Source organism: Gobius niger, assembly GCF_951799975.1.
Source record: "Gobius niger genome assembly, chromosome: 19".
In the NCBI taxonomy this organism is placed as follows: domain Eukaryota; kingdom Metazoa; phylum Chordata; class Actinopteri; order Gobiiformes; family Gobiidae; genus Gobius; species Gobius niger.
The window spans coordinates 15,945,490-15,963,863 of NC_136870.1; the positions used below are offsets into that span (position 1 = coordinate 15,945,490).

Below are 18,374 nucleotides of genomic sequence, written 5' to 3' on the forward strand. Positions count from 1 at the left end.
CTCTCTATCACCTCCACTGTCACAGCTGTCCATCAGTCCACGTCTACCCAACGCTACAACTCGGAAACCCGCATTCTGTCTCCTCTCCTCCCTCTCCACTGCCTGCTCTCGTCGCTTTCTTTTTTTTTTTCCTTTCCTCCCCTATTGCTCGTTTCCTCTCACCCCCATAGCACTTTACAGCACACTAATAGGATGGAAATAGCACAGTGCCTAAAAGTTTAATAACATGCAAATAGTGGTAATTACTTGGAAATAAGCAGAACCCCAATGTATGCTGTTGTAATAGTCATAAGCCTAACCTTAAAGGCGCTATACCTCATAGTGTCCTTTAGTGTATTGGAAAATCAGACATTTGTGGGGAAAACACTGTCATCTTATTATAAAACAAGCTAGTTTCTGTGATAGTGACCCTGAAATGGGACCCCTGCAAGTTGTGAAATGTGCCTATAAACTCGTCCCTGTGAAGATATGTAAGGAAAGTTAGGATTAAGTTCAGACAAACATGTTCATTTAGTGGCTTCCTCTTTGGATGCCAGCTACGCAAGTCAGCTACAAAAAGAAAATGTGACCCTCCCCCTTGCAAAGTTAATTCCCCAAGTCCCGAGGCAGGTAGTCCAGGAGCCAGGAGGGGTTGTCATGTTGTCAAAAAACTATCAGAATTTCCTGTGTACCGGGGCACTTGCGCTCTCCATTGGAAAGACCTTAAATATCTCTCTGTACCTTTGAGTGACAGAAGGAGGCTGTCCCTGTATCTATTATCCCAGCATTCTTCTAAAACCGAATTATCAAGGGACATTTCAAGATACAGTAATAGTAAGTACACTGATTTGAGGTTAGTATTGTGGCTCAGCCTGATAAATAAACTATGCTTTGAGGTCTATGTAGGATTCTGTATTGGCCATCCCTGTATTTACCATGCTGTATCCATCCTGTTACCATGTTATTACTGTGTTGTAAAGTAAAGCGCGACCCTAGCCTCTTTTCTCTCCAGTCCCTTTCTCCCTCACCCGCTCCCCTGTCCTCTCTCTCCTCACACTGTTCTTGTGTCCTCATCACTGCAGATCGGCTGTGAAACTGCCACCGCACCATCACATTCGGCCTATAATGTCACTCACAGCCCACAAGTGTCTAAAGGTCTCGATTGTCACAGGATGCAACGCCAAATGTGCAGTGTTCCCTGAGCTTTTTCAATGATATTTCCTCATCGAGTCTCGCTGTCCTGCGGCGCAAAAGTTTTCGGGCAGGCGCTGATGAACTTGTGGCGTGAGATTTATGAGACCAAATATGCCCAGGAAATGTAGCTGTTTCCTGGTTTAAGGACAATAAAGGTGAACTGAACGCGCTAAACAATTTAAGTTTTACATGAGCCAAATGGATGTGACAAATGGATCCTCACATTTGAACTGTGGCCACTTTGCCATTGTGAAAAAGAACCGGTGCCATTGCAAAACTTTAAAGTGCACATGACACATTAGACACAATCTTTGCTAAAACTTAATTAACATGATTATATTTAAGATTTTGGCCATTTTTGTGATGCCCAAAGTTTTACTTCCTTATTGGACACTGACAGGAAGTGACATAGAAGAAGGTACGCAATTTTAAACTGTTGCCGTGCCGACCATGTTAAGTCAGCGGGAAATGGCTCTGGAATGTTGCCTTTTTCTATGTCACTTCCTGTCAGCAACATAAAAACAAACTCAAATAAAAATAACATTTCTTCATTAAATGATTGCATTATTGCTGCTTCACTGAAATAAAATGATAATTATGCAATTGATTCAAAGATTTTTTAGTTGTCAAAACAGTTGTGAATGATTTAAAATTATATTTCTCTCATCCTTGATTGTAGAACCACTGATGAACTGGCAACTAATGTTATTCTTCTAAATAAGTCATATTTTCAAAAGCATTAAAACCTGTCATATGCACTTTGAGATAGGGCTGCAACTAACGATTATTTTGGTAATCGATTAATCTACCGATTATTTTTATGATTAATCTATTAATCGTTAATTTTTTTCAGACGTTTTCCTTCTAAAAGCTAAAGTGATGCCACTTGAGCTGTTTTTGATGGAGTTAACTTAAAGTGAATGTTCATAAGAGGCTCTTAGTGCTTATTCTGCTTCTGATTGGTTGAGACACAGATATATTTAATTTACAAAACGCTACAGACCTCAACTTTAAAAACAAAGCGTTTTTTCATCAAAAATACAAAATTGTCACAACCGATAGTTGTGTTTTGTTGTTTTTCTGTGTGTCAGCTGCATACATTAGTCTAAAAGATTGGCAAGACTTGAAACTTACTTAAAAAGATTCAACATTCACCACTTGATATTATAAGGCTGCGCAACCAATCAACCAATCAACCAATCAACCAATCAACCAATCAACCAATCAAGCGAAATTGGAGCAGACACAATTAGGAAATCTCAAAGACGGACACTTAGCTTGGTGGTTTCCAACTGGATCCTTTTCAAACCTTTGACATATAGAAATACCACGCAACCCCACTAAGAATGTTTGTTCCCAGTTTTGACATAAAAAAACAAAATAAACCCTGCTATTATCAAAGTAAAGTATTTCCTTCGGCCGTGGTTTCAAGGTTATAGCGAAATCTCAATTGTGATTTCTGTGTAGGTCGTATTTCCACAAACATGTTCTGATATGAATCTTCTATTAGTTTAGCGAGTAATTCCATTTCTATAAAAAAAAGAAACACCAAATAGTTATTGTTTCAAGAACGAGCAGCCCTTTTTATGTTGCGCTCTGACTAATGTATAAAAGACATCTTTCACTTTGTCCCAGTTTTTAAAAGAAAACTCTATTATAAAGAAGATGCTGTAATGATAACAAACCCTAAAGACTGTAAACAATGCAGCAATCAAATTATTCAAAGAGTGCTCTGGATTGCAGACAACCAAACAAAAACGCAATCATTTCTACTTTCACAAGCGTAATCCAATTTTCTCACAATGAAATCATCTTCCACTGTAACTTGATTGTGCCTGCTGCGGATCTGTAAGTCGATGTTGGGGTTTAAATTGTTAATCGATCGTCACGGCTGTCCATTGACGTGCTCGGAGGGCAGCAGATCTCTAAACCAAAGGACTGGGGGCTGGAGCGACCGTGATGGATGGAGTTGCTCGCCATAAAGAAAATGGTGTGGCTGGAAGCAGTTTGGAGCACATGATGTTGAGTACAGTTTATTAGACCCTAGACTGGAGTAATTTTTCTTTTACCGATCACTAACAAACACTAGGGCCATTGCCTTATTAAATCAGATCGAATTCGCAACTCTGTATTTTTTTGTAAACAACATGATGTAATGTCTCCACTTTTTGATCCTGTAGTTTAGACCGAACATGATCTAGAATGCATTTAGTTATTAATTATTGAGTGGTTCATATTTTAGTTTTCTCTTAAATGTTTATACTCAGACAACACTTTTGATTTTGGCTGATGGGTTTTTACTTGTGTTATTATATTTTTATTGATTCATTTTTATTCATTTTGCCCATTCCCTTGCACAGCACCTTGTGATTTTTATCTGTAAGAAAAGTGCTTTAGAACAAAGTTGATTACTTGCTTACTTACTTACTTACTTACTTACATATTTACTTACTTACAGTTGTGCTCAAAGGTTTACATTCTTAGCCTTGTTGACAACTATAAACTGCACCATACCTCCTGTGAAATAAGGAGGTGTTTCACTGATGCCAGTGGCTCCAGCAGAATAAAGTGAAGGTCCCATTAGTGACCACCTCAGTCTCCTGACCTCAATGTCATTGAACCACTGTGGGGAAATGTGCAGTTCATGCAAGACAGACCAGGAACTTGCAGGAACTGGAGGCTTTTGGCCGAGAAGAATGGGCTGCTTTACCAATACAAAAAAACTACCACAAAAGACTCCAAGCTGTCATTGATGTTAAAGGGGGCAATACACAGTATTAAAAACTGGGGTGTGTAAACTTTTGATCAGGGTCATTTTTCTACTTTCTTTACATGATTTAAAAATAGCAAACTCACTTGTTTCACCATAAATGGCTTCACACAACCACTATGAGTGAAAAACAAAAAAACGGTCAAAAAAAATCGAAATTTCTGCCTGGGTATGTAAACTTTTGAGCACAACTGTGTTTACTTACTTACTCTTGGATGTGTAAAATGTTCACAAAGATACAGATTTTTATTCTAAAACACAAATCGCAATACTTTTTTGAGAAAATTCCTGTAAATAAGGTATATTTCTTTTACCTTTTGCTTTTGTATTTTTCATCTCTGGAAAGCACGTTGCTCAACAGTAGTTTTTATATGTGCTATATAAATCAAACTGACTGTTGTCACTTACTTGAAGCTGCTTTGAGATATCACAAATGAATACTTGTCAGACATATTAGCAAACATGAATATAAAATTATGATTGCCCAATATAACAAAAGCATGAAATGAAAAATGATCATTGTCTCACGCATAAACATTCAGTTAACCTGACTGAAAACTTAAAGTATAATACCTCATATTAATTTCAAGAGGACAACCTGTTTTTGACATATCCATGTTTGAATTATCCATCGACAGCTTTCTGAATTCTACAATTGTCTCTTTTGGTCTTTTTCAGGCACTGTACAACTCAATCAAGAGCCAGAAGCTCCAATGGACGCTGTAAGTTCTTTAACATCCACTTAGTTTCGCCTCTTCTCTCTTCTGACCACTTGTTCCATTTTGGGAGCCTCGCCTCTGTGTGCTAATTGTTGCTTTCACTTGTCCATAAATAACTGCACACTCAGGCAAGGACACACTCGGCCATTGTCCTGAAAGGGGGGAGAGTGAAAAAAAGAAAAAAGCGGGGGATATTGATTAAGTTGTTAGCTTCCTCATTAATGACGTGCGCGTTGTCTGGCGTGTGAAGGAAACATTAGTGTGTCAAGGGTTGCTATTCTCGAGCAGCGCATCCAGAGTGTGCCTCCGAGATGCCAATTAAGCCACTCGTTTTCCAAGCCTCTGTTGCTACGGCGACGGCACCATGGATACGACTCCATGGCTACCACATCCCTCTCCTCTCCATCTCGTGCACGCGCAACTAGAAATATCTGCAAAATAAATACTCAAATTTGCAACATAAATAGATTTGGGGAATTTGTAGTTTCATTGGATTTTCAGACAGAATTTTGCTTTTATAAAATGAGTGCTTGTAGTATAGTATTTGTACAGTGATCCAACACATTAGTGATAAGTAAAGTAAGTTTTGGTTGTTACCAGTTTTAGTAATGCAAATAAAACAAATAAAACTTGACCGACAAATAATGTTCACGTAGATTTAAACTTCAGGGACAACAACTAAACTAAACTAAAACAATTGAAAATCAAATAACTTTTTTTATATAGTCTAATAGAATATTTTTATATTTAATCCTTTATAGGGCAAGTGACTATTTTTGGTAATTTCCGCACACTTTACATATGGCCTCCCTGCTGCACATCAGTAAAGTAAAGAAGCATGTAGTCCTCACTCAGCCAATCAGAAGAGATCACCTACATCACAGATCCCACGACTGTGGCATTTGACCAATCAGGGACCGGTCACGTTCTCAACTTCCTGAAGTCTGAAAAAGACCCAAGTCTGGCTAAATTCATGGTACATTTCTGTACATAACTTCAAAACCATGGAAAGTTGATGAAACTCACACATTTTATTGGTGAATAATTGTGCTAAGTGATAATATATGTGTTGGTTTTGGAGGATGTAGTGAAATACAGCATGAAAAAGACAGGCACCATATTGGATCATACGCCCTGTTCACTTAAACCTAAAGTTAATTAGTTTTGTCCATATGTGCTCGTTGCACCTCGAGTCATACTCACAGTATTTTCATGACAAAAGAACCAAAAGAACAAAAGAACCTAGGACTATGTTTATTGACTAAGGTTATTTTTAGTACAATTTTTAGGCAAACAACGTTGGAGGTGACTGGCCCCGCCCACTGCACGTAAAGCACAATCACATTACAAAAGCTCTTGCCTATGAGAGGTGTGATCATTCAAACATCAAAGTAACAAAACACAACGTCTCCTGAAAACCAGCACCCCACGAGACCTGAAAGTACATGTTTTTGTATATTTTATATGTACACCTTGTGATTCTTTTTTACCACTTAAGGGGAAGGAACCAAAATATAGTAACCTCGCTCACATTGATTTTCTGCATGATATTGAAACATTTTGAAAAATGAACTAAACTTGTGTTATGTGCCCCAATAACACTCTTAAGTTGAAATTATTTATTTCAAAGTATTTCCATGAGTACCCAGGAAAGGGTTAAGCATTACATGTGTGCATTACTTCAGCCTCTGTCTTATTGGCCATAAAGCAGAATGCCCTTGGCCAAATTAACTAAACCGTCTATTTTATTATGTGATAAGTATAATTTTTATCACAAGTTTTCCCATCAGTGTTCACCCGTTCCTATCTGCGTTGAAATTCTAAACTTGCAGCTTCTGAACTTCAAAAGTTGCAACGATGCACATGCCGTTTTTGTACATTGACATGGCTTTGTCCGTTTACCTGCGCGTCCTATACAAAGTCGCCCACTGCCTTTCCAAAAATATCTCCTGCTCAGAGCAAGAATAAAAGTGGACAGAGGCGGAGATCCACAGAGATGCTAGATGTATAGACAGCTATTTTAAAATCCTATTGGCCAGACAGGGATAAGTTGTTACTTAAATTAATACAGATACATTCCCACACAATAGATTGCTTAAAACACTGGTTTCTAATCTTATTTGTTTGGCGTAGACCACCCCATGGCCCTTTTATTCATACATCAAATACCCCTACCTTTACAAAGTGATCATTTAAAGCAGGGGTGGTATAAAGTACAACATTGAGGTCGTATTGATAGTGTGGAGGATCATCATTTCTATGCATGTCAGACTCACCTTATGCGATGGCTGGAATTGTTTATCTTTGTTGAGGCGTCTGATATCAGCTGGCAGTGATGATGATACTACTCGAAGCTGGTTATCCAAGTGTGGGTCAGTCTTGTGAAAGCTGCTTGCTGGGCCCCAAACTCTGACGAAGAGCATTCATTTTATCCAGACACATTTGTTTCGAGGTGTAATGGCGCTTGAGATTTGCCTTCTTCATCCCTCACCACACACTAGGCACACTGGCCTGCCTTTTATGATGACAAAGTAGAAATCATTTGTCCATTTTACCTGGAATATTCAAGATCCACCTTCCTTTGCTTAGCAGGCGCCATGATGCAGAACTTGTCAATCAAGTCAGTCACTGCCGCGCGACACGTCTCTTAAAATCACATGGAGGATAACATTAAATCGCTATTTATCATACTCGGTCAAATTGTAAAGTCGTACTATCTCTGCCATAGCCTTTACTGTGGTGCTCAGGCGCCCACACTGAATGTTTGCTTGCGTATCAGTATGACGCTCTGAGAGGGTATTTATCCCTCTTCTGTGGAAGCACTTGAATGGTAGGACTAGCGCAATGTCTCGAGTTCATGTCTCCGGGTCCGGCACCGATGGTAAATAAACTTCTCCTGTATAAGACATCCAGACTACTGCCTATTTCTCGAACACCATTGTTAATTCTCTAACAACCCTTACCTAAACTATATTAAATATGATCAATGACTTGGGGGCCTTGGGGTCAAATGGTCTTGCAGAGCTTTATTTTGATAAACCATTGCAAAAAAGTAGCGTCGACGTTGTCTTGGTGAGCAGTAGGAGCTTGAAATGTTTGTTCATGTTTTCACCATTCTTTAAGTTGTTCCTGTAAAGCATATAACCAGGAATGTTCCGTAGAGTGGCTTTAAATCTCCTATTTATGTGATCAAAGTAAAGTTTAAGTACTCTCAAACCCATAATATTAGTGTAAAGTACCATTTAAAAAGCTAACCATTGAAAATAATGTTTAAATGCCTTTTAACTTTATGTTTCTAAGCTACTAGCTTAAAAGAAATATTACTCAGAGAAATACGGTGACACTTTTTGCCAGTACTTTTCACACTTCTGCTGGAGTGGCTGAAGAATGATTTCTTTCACCCATTGACTGCAAAGCAAAGCCTACATTTCCTGCGAAGGCTTAGTTCCTATCTTGTAAATACACCCAGTTTTTGCTTTGCATGTGTAATCAGCTATATATAGAAGATTTACTCTCGAATGCTCAAAGATGCTGCGATTTTAAGCTACACAAGCTCTGACTGCATGCATGAGAGCTGGCATGGCTTATCACAGGTGCGCTTTTGTGTGGGCGCGCTGTGTATCTTTGCGCTCGCCAGTAAAAGAAGAAAAGAAAAAAAACACACAAAAAATCCAGAGGAGAAAAAAAAAAATGGCAAAACAAAACATAGCAATAGCAGTGGACGCTACTTCACTTCACTCCCCCACAGACAAAGAAACACATATGGACAATTCGCAGCATTTGAGGCACCCACATGTCCTCATCTCCAGCAGGACGCGCTGTATTTACACATCCCGGTCCGGAGGCGTGGGCACTAGCAGAAGGTACAAAGTGAGGGAGCGAGCTAGTGGGTTAAGGGGATGCAACAAGTTGGGGCGTAATGTATTTATTTGTTTTCGAATAGCAAAACGAAGCACAAATATTAGCCACTTACGAGCACAGTGGTGTGATGCACAGCAAAACCAGCTAGCCCCATCTGCCAAAAGCCTTCTCCTTTTTTTTGTGGCTAATCCCGTAATAAATTCGCACAGCAGGGAGCGCAGCGGGAAGGAGACAGTGTGCCAGTTATTGCGTCATACATCAATACATTTTTTTTTTGACACGCGTTTTGGGAAAAGCAAGATGTAAACAATTTGGATCGAACAAATGATGCAATGCTTCCCTCTCGGCGACAACATTCAAGCTTTAAGGATGAGTTTGTCCTGATGCAAAAAAAGGGGGCACAAACGTCGCCACTTTGTTTTCCCTCTCGCGGCACCTATCGACGCATCCTTCCTTTCCTCGTATTTTGTTGTTAACGCGATCATCTTTCTTTTCTTTTTTTGTACTTGCGGCTCCGTCCAGCCCCCCCCTCCTCTTCTTCTCCTCCACTTGTTTCTGTGTAGAATGGGACCCAGTTACCAGGCAACAGGCTGCGTGCTCATTGGTGCAGCCTCTCTCCATCCCTCTCTTTCGCCTCCTGCATGGGGTTAACTGCTGTTATGTTACCGTTGGTTACTCATAGTGAGGTCTCAAGGGAGGGGGGGCTCAGGCACACGGCCATTTCTGCTATTTTCGGGCTGAACTTTTGCAACGGGCTGGTGATGTAACAAGTGGAATTGCCGTTTCAGTTCGTTTGTGTCTAAAGCGATAATCATGTAAAAATAGACTGAGTACTGTTTTGGTTTTGATTGGACAATTTAGGCCTCCCAGAAAAGCTGTTGAGGCCTGGGTTCAATCCTGGGGGGGGGGATAATGACACATACCTCATTGTACATACTGGCCATTAAATTGAATGTATTTGCTCTTGTCTTGTGAGGCCCGTAGCTGCATTGGTTTTTAAAGTGTCACCTATTGTAATGGTCGCAATTGTAAAAGGTGGCGTTTTTTGGTATCGTCTTCTTCAAACTATAAACGATTGCGTTTAACCCTCTACAAAGATATTCTGAAACAAATTTATTTTTTTAATTAGCAGCTTCTCTCTAATGCTCCTGAACATATTAAAAGTCGGAAAAATGCAATTTGATACTTTTTTGTAGCACGACTATCGCTGTTATTGTGCTATTTTGGCTTTAGACACAAAATAAACCAAGTGTTATCTGTAAAGCACGTTGTGATACCTTTCAGTATGAAAAGCCCTTTATAAATATAGTTTGATTTGATTTGATTTGAAGAAGAACTGAGTAACTTGTTTACCATAATAAATCCTTTTCGTAGTCCCTCTGGGGGTAATACAAGTGTTAATGGGATGATTTGGGGTCTTTCATCTCCCCCTGGTGTCTCTGGCCAGAAAACCAGAATTGCAACTTTCCTGCCTCCGGGTCAGTGGTGCAATACACACTAATAGTATCACAAAGAAGAAGCCCACAGGCTAACGGGCAATGCTAACTGCGGGCAAACCAAGTTTGAGTGAAATAAATTATCTCCATTATGTAATAGGATGTACAATATCCCTCTCTCCCTTTGTCTTTTCTGTCAGCGTAGTATTTACTCTCTCGGACAATTAATCAGTAAAAAAAATGCAACTTGCTACGACACCTGCAGTGGCGCGTATGGCCTCTAAGGGGATGAGTTACTTTGTTCTCCTTTAAAACAAGACAAAATTTGGCCTAAACCATTAATTAAAAAAGAAAAAGAAAAAATCAATTCATTCAAACAATATTGGGCATTTTAATAGGACAGATGGGCAGACAGAGATGCAGACAGTTCTCTTCAGCTCAGAGACGAAATGCAGCTCATCAAAATTCACATTTAAAACATGGCTTCTCGGTGGTTTCTAATGAGCAGTGCGCGCTCGGCTGGAGACAACCTGAGATGTGAAATTAAGAGAGTTCTTGAGTCTGACTTGTTTCGTGCATCCGGAGGAAGTGCTCCTTCTCCTTCTGGGTAAATATGACCCTGTTACTCACCTCAAAGACTTAAAATAAGGTTCCGAGTGTCACTCTGCTGCTGCGGTAGTTTTTGATCAGTTACTGAACCAGAACAAAGACCTAAAGGAAGCAAAGATGCAGCTTTGAAACGTCTATAGGTCTCCCCTGACACGGCTGCTTCGTAAATATCCTGTTCTACCAAAGTTCTTTCAAGGCACTGATATTACTCATGTCAACTCTTCTGTATAAAGTTTGCAATGGTGATTGACAAGTGCCATTGAGTTTAAATAAAATACTTTTGTGTTTTTGAACTGTGAAATAATAATATACCCATTTAGTCTCACAATGTCCTTAAATAATTTATGTATATATACAACTTTAAATATATTATTAATCCAGTGAGATTAAACACTTGACTGTAGGTGTCAGAATCACTCCTTTTCTATTATAATCATCAGTAACCACTTTTTGCAAACAGTAACTGCATAAATTAATAAATCATTTGGCTAAAAACTTGAGCAGTTATTCCCCAAGTCTGGAGTCTTGTTGATTTCATTCATTCATTCATTCATTCATTCATTCATTCATTCATTCCTTCATGTATTTATTTGTATATTTATTTATTTATTTATTGGATAGGGACAAGTATGTACATTCAATTCATTTGTAAGAGACTGCAACATTTATAGCTTTTCCCCATGTATATTTTGTAGACAACTAGGAGATGGTCAAAAACCTGGGTTGCCTTGAAGAGACGAGTTAGCGGACAACTTATTTGAAAGCTCAGAACCTCTAGAAATCAATCACTGATCTCTAACTATTGGACTGTCAATGGCTCTGACTATTGGAGGACTCCACTCGCATTAAGGACTTGATTGGGGACAGCAGGGATTTTGTTTGGTAACAAATGTTTAAATCACAGAGAGTATGGATTTTTAGCCATAGCATCTGGCAACCCAAAGTTACCAGATAGATTATCGGCTCAAGATCCAAAGAAATGTGTAAAGATGAAAAAATACATAAAAGGTTATCAGTGAAAACAATATAAATGTATTTGAACTTAAATCATAGAGATACATTTTTCCTCTCACTAAATGAAGCTTCGTCGGCGACTAATGATCTGTTAGCAGCAGACTGAGTATGTAACAATCTGGCAGGGGAGAGGTTAGTTTGTTATTGGTACCCACCCACTTCTGTCTGTGACCAAGGCGGTCAGGACCGCTTAATTCAGTGTGCACTTGCTATGCACATCTGTGTACTCTGTTGTGAGAGTGACTGTGCCTCCGTACAGTTCATCATGTAGTCCTCGACCCACGGCTTGTCATCCCTACAGCTCCGTGCGAGTACGGATACGGAGCAGAGTTCAGTTGCCGACCATTGGTTAAGAGCTTTGTGAATTTATTTTTAGCCGAAAGACACAGATGTAGCGACTGAAGTTTGCTCCGACTTTGTGTGAGCAGAAGAGTGAGGGAGAAAAGAGGAGATACTTTTTCTTCTGCCTCTGCCGCTGACAGAGCCATACAGAGCCATATAGAGGCCAACACCGCGGCCTTGTATCAACAACTCTGTTTACTTAATGTGCAGATACTAGAGCAGTGTCAATGGAGTATTTGATACTGATGCTCAATGGACAATAGAGGCTACGGGTAGCTTAGCTTGCGAGTAGCTTTTTTAGAATAAAGATGGATGGTAAACTCTAACAAGGTACGGCCCTTTACTGGATTCAGCCTGCTGCTAAGAGATCATTTAGCCACTGATGCAACACTAAAACAGCCCAGTACAGATGCCAACTTATGGAACCTTTGTCTTGAACTTTTTACCAAAAATGTTACATGTCATTCATGTATATCTATATGGACATACGCATACTTGCATCTGTTCTCAATGTCTTATTTTCTGCTAACATTGCCCTGTATAGTCCCCTTAAGTATGTCCATCCTTCTGGTATTACTCATGCGCCCTGTACTGTATGAAGTTGTGGTGCCGGTGTGAAGTCCGTTGTTGTAGACCACTGAGTGCAAGCAAATGGAGACGATGAGGGATGATGGTGGCGATGTGCTTGGTGCGTCGCTAACAAGAAGTGACACATAGGTGCTAATCTCCCCGACCGAATCGTGTGCTTTTGTCTCCATAGCGACGAGGAGGAGCTGCGCAAGTCGTTCTCGGAGCTCGGGGACACTCTGTGTGAGCCGGACGCCTCCAGGCCTGTGCGGCGGGTTGACAGTGATGGGAAGCTCCTGTCGGATGAGACACAGCCCACTGGAGCGCTGCTGTACAAGAACGGCTTCCTGGTCCGCAAAGTGCATGCCGATTCGGACGGAAAGAGAAGTACGAGCTGTAGCTTTAATTTTGTGCTGTCAGATGGGGCAGGAGCTAGTATTTGTACATATAACATAACTTTTTCATGACAAGGTATATAATATTACACTATGTAATGAATAATTAATGACAAAACATTAGAAACCCAGCTATCACAGCCAGCTGCCATTCTGATATGAAGGCCACTTTTGATAATCGTTTGTTTGTTGACAGCTCCACGTGGAAAAAGGGGCTGGAAGACTTTCTATGCCATCTTAAAAGGGCTCATTCTCTACCTACAAAAAGTAAGTGTGCAATATTACATTTCAAAACCACTGCTTCTGTGACATATATTGTAAAATAAATCAGCCATGACACATTTTCTGTGACACGTTTCAAAGAGATCTGGCAAAAATGTTTAGATATGTGAAATGATTACTACGCAAAAGTGGAGCGAATGCATCAGTGTTCTGTTGTAATTATTTTTGTTGCTTGATGAAAAACACATTAAATGACCCATCAAACTTTGCCGTGTTACAAAATAATAAGAAAAAATGTTGTGTCATCCTGTTTTTTTTTGTGTGTTTTAGGGGGAGTACAGGCCTGATAAGCAGCTCTCTGATGATGACCTTAAAAATGCAGTGTCCATCCATCACTCTTTGGCCATGAAAGCATCAGACTACAGCAAAAGGCCCAATGTGTTCTACCTCCGCACCGCAGACTGGAGGGTCTATCTCTTCCAAGCGCCGTGAGTGAACCAACACTTAAATTATATATTCACAATTATGGCTACCCAGGCTAAAAAATAAATAAAGTGGTCTGACATTTGTGTCCTCGGCTGCAGCAGACTGTGAAAAGTAGATCGGGGAAAAAAATCCATTATCACATGAAGCAGAGATGAACCCTTGTCCCAAAGTGACACTGCAAGGTGACTGCTCAAGCAGAGAGTTTGTCCTTAGGCCCAGTCTGTGAGAGCATGATCATGTAACACAAACTGTGCCTGCTCCTGTCATAGGCAGACCTCAGGAAGGTCCCGAGTAAATAAACATAAACATAATACATGTGTTTGGTAAATGCCTGTATGTAATGGATATATCTATGGATATATATGTATCAGCATCAGTGCAATGGCAGAAGTGGACACATGTTCTGGCCTCAGGAGGACACTCTCTGCTCTAGTTGCAGCTTGCATTTGTCCCACATACTGTGGCCCTCTCCTCTGCCCGCACCTCTCTCTCTTTCTCCTCTCTCTCTCCTCTCTTGGGATTGAACCAAGACTGCTTGGTTTGCACTGACATTTCTCATAGACCTCTAATGGCTCTGTTAGCGTAAAACAGGCCCTTTTCTCCTCTAATTCTTTTTTCACAAGTAAGGCTGCTCTCTGATAATCATCCCTTTGATGTAGAGGCTGATGTATGCAATGGCCACATGCAGCTAACTGATAAGAGGGTTTGTTTGTTAACTTGTTTTGTGCTGGGTGTGTGGGCGTGTGCAGAAACGCAGAGCAGATGCAGTCCTGGATCACTCGGATCAACACGGTGGCGGCCATGTTCTCGTCTCCTCCGTTCCCTGCGGCCATCGGCTCCCAGAAGAAGTTCAGCCGCCCGCTGCTGCCCGGGACCATGTCCAAACTGTCCGAGGTTAGTGCTGCTCTGTTTCAGCTGTGGACCACAGTAATATGTCCATGAAGTAAGCACTGCGAATTGATCTATGCAGCACAACGACTTCAGCTCAAGGCTGACACGTGCTTCATCAAAGAGTTCTTAGAATTAAATATTCATAACAAAGCACTGCGCACAACACCTCTGCCATATGTAACTATTGGCATCTGTGCTATAGCTTTTGCATATTTTATTACCCCTGTAATTGTAAAGTTTGAAATGCCACTGAGTTCAAAACACACATTATTTTGAATAATTAATACTGTATTTTCTAGGGATAACGGAATGTCCTAACAAATCACACATAAGTGAAGTTAAGTTATACTTTATGAATCCCCGTAGGGACTCATCTATATCAAACATTACAGTCCAATCCAATGAACCCAAAGTCTTATTCATTCAACAATAGATATTTTAATTTCTCTATTGTTTGATTGGACCATAATTTGGCTGTGATTGTCTTGTGAATGTGGAGAGATTTCAAACACTTATGCACTGTGTAATGTGTGCCCATTCACTGTTGGATCTTGTGAGACACAGTCACTGACCTAGTCTTTGAAGAAGCTGCATTTGTTTAGAAACTGGCATCTATGTCAAGAATATTCAGATGGTAGAGCGGGTTGTCTCATGATCAGAAGGTCGGGGGTTTGAATCCCAGGTCTTGCAGGTGCACACTGTCGTGTCCTTGGGCAAGACTCTTTACCCGCCTTGCCTCCAGTCATTGCACACATTGGTGAATGAGAGTGTGAATGGGTGAGTGGTTCCTGATGTAAAGCGCTTCAGGTTAAAGCACTATTTATAAGTTGAGACCAGTTACAATGGTGGTTTTGACACACACATTAACTGCAGCTGCTGTTCTCTGATGCAGGAGGAGCAGGTCCGTTCCCATGAGGCCAGATTTCGTGCCGTCTCCACTGAACTGGCCGAGCTTCGCTCCTACCCACCTGATCGAAAGGTCAAAGGTCGGGAGCTTGACGAGTATCGCCAAAGAGATGAATATCTGGAGTTTGAGGTGAGCTCATGTTCCATTTGTTTATGAACGCATTTCTGTTTGATCATGTTTAAGAAATGTTCTGAATGTATGCACTACAGAAAACCCGATATGGAACCTACATCATGCTGCTGAGAGCCAAAGTTCGCTCTGGGGAGGAGGACTTGTCTGTGTTTGAGTCTCTGATCCTGGAGGAGAACGGCCTGCAGAGGGCGCAGTCCAGCCCCACACTGCAGGACAGCAGTCTGGCCTCTCAGGCCAGCAGCACCAAGGACGGTCCAAACAGCAGCAAGGCCTCCTGCTGCAGCACCAAGCCGCGCCAGGAGGCCCAGAGACACAGCTATCGACAGGCCGTGAAGAAGTGAGGGGCAGGGCCCAGTACGGAGCGGCACTGGTGTGGCAGGCCGTCCTCTGCACAGGCTTCATTTAAACCTGAAAGGCTCTTAGCTCTGCTTGAAAAAGCGCCAGGTGGGTCTACTGTCCCTTCACACTGATGGCCTACCCGGCTCTCTCTCCTCGGAAGAGGAGACGGACAGAAGCTGCCTACTGAGGCACAGACAGAGGAGCAGAAGAGGAACTTCAGATCTGCAGAAACCTGCTTCAGTCTTTGTGCTGGATCAAGGTGCTTACAGACTGGACCAGGCACCAACAGGGAACTACATCAAGCATCTTTCCTTTTCTTCAGCCAATCTGTCTCATCGGTGTTGCCAAGTTCTCTCACATTTTCTTGATCTTTCAGTCAGTTCTGGGACCAAACATGTTTACACAAGAAAATCATTAGATTTTAGACAACTGATTGTTTGAATTGCCACCACTGCTCTAATTTGTGCTGTATTAGAGTTTAGATGTGTTTTACTGGAGCCATGACATTCCAGCTGCACATCCTCACGGTGTGTTCACATTCCACAAACCAGTGGGACATTTCTGCATTTCACCTGTTTCACTGAAGAAGACAGATGTTGGTGAGGACTTTGTTACAGTGACGTGTTGAGGGCCTGATGGACAGTTAGTGTCACAGTGTTACTTAGTGCTTAAGACATCTCGGCTCGACAGGCTCCAGTTCTGCTCTACTTGAAAGACAATCTTCTACCAGTTGCTTTAGCTTGTGTCCTGTGGTGTGCTTCTGTTCTCTTTCTACTTCTTCTTGGCCGAATGTTGTTTTATCCAGTGATTCGCATGCCTGCATCCAGCTCCGCAACTTTTAGGGCTTTTACGTCTTTGAGGGCGAACACTGTACGCAGCAAAAATGTTTTATTCTGAAATCACTGAGTCTTTTTTTCTTCATGTTGGTGCCATAACCCCTGTGTGTGATGACCTTTGCAACACTCACCGCGCAGACCCTGAATGTTTCTGATTTTTTACTGTTATTTATTATTGTTGAACCTCCTCCTCCTGTGTGCGTCATGTGTTGAGATATGATATTGACAATATAAAAGGAAATGTGTTATATTATTTGTAAACATCTGGGATATGTTTGTATATAATGCACCGTCTGCTGTATGCGTACAGTACGTATATTGTAGGATATATAACAGTATATATTTACAATATAGTCAACACAATATTGTGGAAAATATTTAGGTACAACTCGTACTCAGAGTCTCAGAAGCACTAAACAATAGTCATATTTTTGTTAGATTTTTTGGAAGGTAACACAGCAACAGCACAATATGAGTATTATAACAATGCCAATGTATCTGAGATTAGTAACTTCAAATAATGTTTGTGAACAGCCTCGTAATAGAAACATCTATATGTCTACTTTAGGACTTTGACTAGTGCGGGGAATAGGCTACTCCTAAGGTGCTTGGTAGAAGAAAAAAAAAACAATGGCATGACTTATCTAATAAAACATAATGGACAATTGTGTTGGACAAAGGAACAAAGTATGTGGTTAGGGTTAATATTGGTAGCCATTCACACCTCATAGCGGTTTCTTTATTGAACTATAGCCATTTTTTAACTCAGGCTTTGAAAATGACACACGAAGCAGCTGCAGTGCCAGTACATTACCAGCAGGGAGCGCTGTTGACATTCAGTTGTATTGTAACTCAGCCATAATCACTCCTGCTGCACTTGCAGTGAATATGCATGGCATCTCACCCCCTCATGATCCGCAGGGCTATAAGATCAGACCAATGTACATGAAGCTTCATGAGTGTCTGTCCGCTGTGGCGCAGTCTCATGTCAGAGTGTTTTATTTATACGACCATTTGTGTATCCAAACAACACAGATCTTAAATAGAAACATGCTCCATTATAGACTACTGTGATTTTCAATTACCATTTTATGTCAAATTATGTTATATTATTTATGTTATTGTGCACTTTAGTCTCATATTGTCCTTATTGCCATTATGAGTAGTCTGTCTAAATTGTTGAATTGTAAACATATAAAATGTCACTGATGCTTATATGGTAATGTTATTATGATGAGGCCAAACTGTCAGAGGTACATTATGTCAAGTGCCCTTTATGGTTCAATGTCTAACAATCTGCTCACAAATTAGTAGAATATTTAATGTACACATTCACAAATTAAAGTAAAAGTGTTTATGAAACGGATCCACCCCAAATAACAATGTGTTGATAACTTCAACACTGTCAGTTCAGCAAGTTATCAGACCTCTTTTAATTATTTTATCTAGTACAGTTATACTATAATAAAACATATCCTTGAACATTTAAGCTAACATTTAAGGTAAAAGATAAATGATACAGAAAGCTACATAAATGCATAATTTGAACAATTTCAGTATCAGATCTCAACATAAAATAAGAATAAATAGAGGAGTATGATAACTCCCTGAACCCAGTGTATAAACTGTACTAAGGGAATATCTTTCCTTTTATCCCCCATTGTGCGTCAGGCAT

At 40.5% G+C, this 18,374-nt stretch overlaps 1 protein-coding gene across 2 annotated transcripts in view; it reads left to right on the forward strand.

The window, feature by feature from the left end:
* The window catches only part of LOC306979062 (PH and SEC7 domain-containing protein 1), a 65,427-nt gene extending 47,399 nt beyond the window's left edge, over positions 1-18,028 (forward strand). For both annotated transcript variants that reach the window (XM_079577836.1, XM_079577837.1), the window contains exons 12-18: positions 4,622-4,665; positions 12,685-12,878; positions 13,083-13,153; positions 13,439-13,596; positions 14,344-14,488; positions 15,378-15,521; positions 15,602-18,028. In XM_079577836.1, the coding sequence (XP_079433962.1) occupies positions 4,622-4,665; positions 12,685-12,878; positions 13,083-13,153; positions 13,439-13,596; positions 14,344-14,488; positions 15,378-15,521; positions 15,602-15,865 (1,020 nt within the window). In that variant the 3' untranslated portion in view covers positions 15,866-18,028. The remainder of the gene's footprint in view (positions 1-4,621; positions 4,666-12,684; positions 12,879-13,082; positions 13,154-13,438; positions 13,597-14,343; positions 14,489-15,377; positions 15,522-15,601) is intronic.
* The last annotated feature ends 346 nt before the right edge of the window (positions 18,029-18,374 follow it).